Source organism: Symphalangus syndactylus, chromosome 8 (genome assembly GCF_028878055.3).
Source record: "Symphalangus syndactylus isolate Jambi chromosome 8, NHGRI_mSymSyn1-v2.1_pri, whole genome shotgun sequence".
NCBI lineage: Eukaryota > Metazoa > Chordata > Mammalia > Primates > Hylobatidae > Symphalangus > Symphalangus syndactylus.
Genome location: NC_072430.2, coordinates 131,972,265 through 131,978,264, shown reverse-complemented (window position 1 = coordinate 131,978,264; position 6,000 = coordinate 131,972,265). Strand labels below are relative to the sequence as shown.

General features: G+C 39.7%; 2 protein-coding genes across 2 annotated transcripts in view; one reads left to right on the top strand and one right to left on the bottom strand.

Moving 5' to 3' along the window:
* The first annotated feature begins 1,450 nt into the window (after positions 1 to 1,450).
* The window catches only part of COL4A4 (collagen type IV alpha 4 chain), a 322,996-nt gene continuing 318,446 nt past the window's right edge, over positions 1,451 to 6,000 (top strand). Inside the window, exon 1 of the mRNA XM_063645750.1 lies at positions 1,451 to 1,513. The gene's annotated coding sequence lies outside the window, so the exon portion shown is untranslated. The remainder of the gene's footprint in view (positions 1,514 to 6,000) is intronic.
* COL4A3 (collagen type IV alpha 3 chain) overlaps positions 1,507 to 6,000 on the bottom strand; it is a 153,175-nt gene continuing 148,681 nt past the window's right edge. Inside the window, exons 49-52 of the mRNA XM_055290811.2 lie at positions 5,250 to 5,427; positions 5,008 to 5,122; positions 3,343 to 3,515; positions 1,507 to 2,496 (exon numbers count right to left, since the gene is read on the bottom strand). Coding sequence (XP_055146786.1) covers positions 2,412 to 2,496; positions 3,343 to 3,515; positions 5,008 to 5,122; positions 5,250 to 5,427 — 551 coding nt within the window. The 3' untranslated portion in view covers positions 1,507 to 2,411. The remainder of the gene's footprint in view (positions 2,497 to 3,342; positions 3,516 to 5,007; positions 5,123 to 5,249; positions 5,428 to 6,000) is intronic.

Genomic DNA, 6,000 nt, shown 5'->3' with positions numbered 1-6,000 from the left:
ATTGGAATTTCAGGTTTTAGCATCACTTGTCTTCCTCAGAAGTTAAATACTGGTAAGAGGGCATGAGAAGATGGAGGCCTGAGTGGAGGCCAGTGGTTTGACATTAGCACCAGTCTAGGGCTTTTACTTATGAGTAAAAGTAGATAACCTTAGAGTCACCTGTGAGTTTGAACTTTAAAAAGAGGCACGGATGGAGCAGTTGTAGCCAGCCGTACTGGGTAACTACATGTAGAGTTGTTGCTTGGGTATTTGTCTAGAACAGGTTTTCTCAGTATTTAGAGTACATCAGAATCATGTGGTGGGCTTGGTAAAACATAGATATTTCAGGCCCTCCTCTAAGAGTTTCTGATTCCGTAGGTCTGGAGTGGTCCCTAGAATCTGCCTCTGTGACAAGTTTCCAGATGATGCTGATACTGCTCTTCCAGGGACCACACTTTGAGAACTACTGGCCTACAGAGGGTTTATAGAGATTAGCTAGCTCTATATGCCACTATAGTACACTTGGGACAGTAAGACATTTTTAAAGCAGAAAAATTTATTTGTTAAGTGAATCTAAATAAGTGAAATGCTGCACATCTTAGTTTAGATGTAAAAATGGCTTGACAGCAAACACATGAGCAGTGAAGGATGTAAACCATGTGAACCATGGCCATAGTCTGTGCTGTCCTCTGGATCACGTTTTTCACTTACAAAGCAATTGAGATTGAAGCAGTAGCCTGAATTTAAATATCAGCACCACCAACTCCACCTGGGTAGATCAAGAAGCATCTTGAAAGCTTTGTCTCTTTGTGTCTGGACTCTAAGACTCATCAAATAGTGTTATCATCAAGTATAACACTAGTTTAATGTTTTGTAGATGTTGGTTTTTCTGCTATTATTCAGACCTCATCTTCTCTTAGCTTTTCTAAGAGAAACTAGAAGCCCTGGGTTTCCCTAGGCATAGACCTTATTTTTAACCTTTACTTGGGCCTGCTGAATTATCATGATGAAATATAACAGCAGTGAAAAGGCAGAAAAAACTAGAGGGGAGGGAAGCTACTGGTATATGTGAGATTCTTAACAGAGCAATGAGTTACTTTTTCTGGGCTATTAGATCAGAAACAAGTCTCTTTTTTCTCTTAGCATCTCTGTAGGTTAGTACAGTGCCTGGGACATGCTTCGTGCTGAATAACATGATTGTTAAGTTGAATTAAGTATCTTGGGAATGTATCAACACATTGAAAGGCAGGTTTTAAGACATACAGTGGCCAAATTATACAGTTTGATACATTAAGATTTTTAAACAATGGACTCTTTCAATATGGTTTGTAAGAATATGTAATATAAAAAGTGTTGCTTTTTTTTTTTTTTTTTTTTTTTACAAAGGAAGAATTAGAGAAGTAACAAAGGAATAAATCTGTAAAACCTAGAATGATGACACATTCAGAGCAATGAAAAAATAGATTCCGACTCTGATAAACCAACAAATGCCTTAAGTTCTTTCATGGATTATTGAACTGCTCCCTTACATAAGGTATGCACCAACATTTATGGAATGAGGATAAAGTGCACATTTCATAAGTAGTATTCTTGTTATTTGTGTGGGTATGCTGGTAAAAGAGAAGTTAAAGTTAGACATATTTCATAGTATGTATATAACAATATCATTTTAAAACTAATTCACTAAGGGGGAAAGTTTTATATGCTTTGAATAAAAGCAGACTTTAGAGCTACAGTGAAATGAATTCAATAAACAAACAAAAAAATCTTTAAAAACCAACAAAACAAAACCATACAGTATTTCCAAGGGTATTATGGTTCCATTAGGGAATCCCCCTTTTGCCCTTAGCAGTGGGCATGTTTGAAACAGTCCTGGAAAATCCATGAACCTCAGTCCAGTTCTGTGTTCCGTCAGACCTTACGGTCCTCAGCAGGTCTGAAAGTCCAGTTCTATACACAATGCTCCAGGATACCACATGCCCCCTTCTCTTCCCCTACCCAGGGTCTGAAGTTTCAGGAAGCGGTGGTGGGGCAATCAAACACTGATTTAGCCTCCCTGAATCTTAAAGACAGGAAGAAGACAAATGTGGGAGTCCAGCGGGCCAAATATTTCATAACTTGTAGCATTCAAACTTCATACAATCACCGTAGTGACAGTGTCTTGGATGTAAGTGGATAGGTTTTTGGTGATATTTTGTGAATAGTTGCTGCTTTGCCACAGAGAACTTTGAAACAGCACAGATTAGAGAACCAGATCACAGAACTGACTTGAAAGAACTGCTTTGTTTTGTGGGGAAACAAATTGAAACTTTGTACTAAGTCATCATGGACCAATATTGTTTGGTTAAAGAAAAATACCTAAATAAAAGCACGTTCTGTCATTACTTTGTTCTTTAGGATGAAAAATAGCAGTTCTGCTGTCATTTTTAGCTTCAGTGTCTTTTCTTCATGCACACCTGACAGCGACTTATTATTTTTTCTAATTCCCCAGCTTTCACAGTTGATGGAATAGGCTTTCTGAAATAAAAACAAACCAAAAAAATCTCATTTATTTATGCATAAAAGGGAATTTTTGCTGAGTTTGAGTTTTATTAATGAATATTGTTGCTATTTTGAAATTTATTACAGGGTCGGGTGTGGTGGCTCACGCCTGTAATCCCAGCACTTTGGGAGGCTGAGGTGGGAGGATAACTTGAGGTCAGGAGTTTCAGACCAGCCTGGCCAACATAGTGAAACCCAATCTCTACTAAAAATACAAAAATGAGATGGGTGTCTTGGCATACGCCTGTAATCCCAGCTACTCAGGAGGCTGAGGCAGGAGAATCACTTAAACCTGGGAAGTGGAGGTTCTAGTGAGCCCAGGTTGTGCCACTGCACTCCAGCCTGGGCAACAGAGTGAGACTCCATCTCAAAAAAAAAAAAAAAAAAAAAAAAAAAAAAGAGAAATTTATTATATTAATGGACTATTTATGGAAGACGTATATTTCTGAAAAGGTACATATGGTGGCATTTTATAATTTTAGTCATATTTCAGCAGCATTAAAGAAACATAGGCCTTGATGAAAACTTACAGATCATCTTTTTGGTAATAAAAACTACTCCCACCCTTTAAATTATCCACATTATTCACATGTCTTTCAATACAGTAAATTCAGATGAGAGATCATTTTGTGATTGTATCAAGTAGTTTACTATAAATTCATATACAAATGTTAAATGTGTTTAGTGATGACAAAACCCATATTTTGTCTTTATTGGCACAGTAGTACAAAATCATGGCTACTCGTTGACCCAAGAACTCAGGCAACCTTTGAATAGTTCTGCAACTGAGTCATCAGATTAAGCTTGATGGTGAATAGTTACCTGAACATTCTTTCTGGGTTTAATGAAGCCAGCCAGAAACTGTAGGAATTTGAATAGTAGTTGCACGTTCCTCTTCCATGACATTCTAGAAATGGGCTGGCTCGGAATTCTTCCAGGCAGGAGCCAGGGGAGGCCAGTGCTTGCCCGGTGCCCTCAGAACCTGCACTTGTGAACTACCACAATTCAAAAAATCTGAATAAACACTCTGTCCTTTGGGGTTCAAATGTTCAATTCTCTACTTTTTTTTTTTTTAATGAATGGGCAACTGTGAGTAAAGAAGGGGGAGGAATAATCATGAGCGATGCTACAGATTAGAAATAACCACCTATGTGGCCAGGCGCAGTGACTCACACCTGTAACCCCCCTCGCTCTTTGGGAGGCCTAGGTGGGCAGATCACTTGAGGTCAGGAGTTTTGAGGCCAGCCTGGCCAACATAGTGAAATCATGTCTGTACTAAAAATACAAAAATTAGCCGGCATGGTGGCGTGTGCCTGTAGTCCAAGCTACTCAGGAGGCTGAGGCAAGAAAATTGCTTGAACCCTGGAGGCAGAGATTGCAGTGAGCCAGGAGGTGGAGATTGCAGTGAGCCAAGAATGCACCACTGCACTCCAGCCTGGGCGACAGAGGGAGATTCTATCTCAAGAGAAAAAGAAAAAGAAAAAAGAAAGAACCACCTGTGTGCAGCTATGACAGTCATCACAGTCACACATGGCCAATCCATAAACTTCTTCACCAGCATTCACATCTGAAAGCTTTTTCTTTAAAAGACTGTTTTTCTTTGCTTTTATCTCCATATGAATGTCAAAAGGGGCACAGATTTTGGAGCAGATAGACCTGGGTTCAGATCCTAGCTTTTCCACTAAATAGTTGTAAGACCTTGGGGAAAGTACTTCATTCTTATTTGTAAAACTGTAAATGATAGAAATTACCTATCAGCGTTTTCATAAAAATTACAGAGAATGTATATAAAGCAGTTATCTTATAAAAAATAGGCATTCCAGGCTGGGTGCAGTGACTCATGCCTGTAAACCCAGCACTTTGGGAGGCTGAGTTGGGCAGATCACTGGAGGTCAGGAGTTTGAGACCAGCCTGGGCAATATGGTAAAACCCTGTCTCTACTAAAAAAAAAACAAACAAGAGACCAAAAATACAAAAATTAGCTGGGCATGGTGGCACAGATCAGCTCAGTAATGGTGAGCACAGATCAGCTCAGTAATTAGCTGGGCATGGTGGCACAGATCAGTAATCTCAGCTACTCAGCAGGCCGAGGCAGGAGAATCACTTGAACCCAGGAGGCGGAGGTTGCAGTGAGCCAAAATCACTCCACTGCACTCCAGCCTGGGTGACAGAGCGAGACTCTGTCTCAAAGGATAAAAATAATAATAAAAAGAGACATTCCATTATCAATAAAAGGCAGCTACTATTCACCTAAATTTCATAATAGAATTTATAGGTAATCTCCTCCTGAGAAGTCTTTTTTAATACTCCATTATTTACCAAAAGTAAAAAAAAAAGTCTATTTGTAGATTTTCAAGGAAATGTCTATGGCATGTTGCACACACGGACAGCAGGCAGCATTGACCCTGGGAACCACATTGTACTCAGCACAATGTAACATTCTACAGGTAGTCTTTACTATAAACCTCCTGTTCCTTTTCTCCTCACCATGATGAATGAAAATCCTTTCCAGAGAGAAATCCAGCCATGAGGACATGGAGGAATGTCAGTGGTTTGGCTGTGAACGGCTATGGCGATCGCAGGACCCTCACAAACAGTGCATCTGTAACATGAAACAAAGACTATAGTGGCATTGCCACTTTCTGCACTGTGATGTGCTGCCTTACATTCCATTACAAGGGAAGTGATTCACTTGGTCTCGTTGTAAAACTAGGGGATTGGATTTTTACCTGCTTATATAAGGCTCAATGGCCCTGCCAGTAATGGGAGCCATGTTCATTGGCATCAGAGCTGGTGTTGACAGCCAGTATGAATAATCATTTCGAGATGCGAAATTACATACATCATTGACATTGCAGAATAAGAATGGCATTGTGGTAAATCGCTGCAGGCAGCTGCCAAGAGTTCCTAATGAAACATCAGACTGAGTATCACTTTCAGTAAGTTAAAGTTATTTTCAGCATCGTTACTAGAGAGAAGCTAATTTAAATGTAACCTGCAGCAAAAGCTGGACAAAGACAACACAAAAGAGTTATCTGCAAAGTGTAGTATTGAAAAGTTTTCATACTGATAGAAATCAAAGATCCAATAGGCAAACAAATCTTCTTTCTCCCACCTTTAATACTTCCTGTGGCTCTTTCTAATCGATTTAGAACATGGGGGCTAGCGTAGGTCAGTTGGGATAGTGTTTTTGCTTCAAAGTATTCCCACTTATTCATATGTACATAATAGCTAATAACTGGATAAAGGTTTAGAAAAGCTGTTATTTGTGAGATTAAAAAGCAAACGGGTGGGCTGGGCATGGTGGCTCACGCCTGTAATCCCAGCACTTTGGGAGGCTGAGGAGGGAGGATTGCTTGAGCTCAAGAGTTTGAGACAAACCTTGACAACATAGCCAGACCTCATCTCTACTGAAAATCAAAAAAATTAGCTGGGTATAGTGACATGTGCCTGTAGTCCCAGCCATTCGGGAGTCTGAGG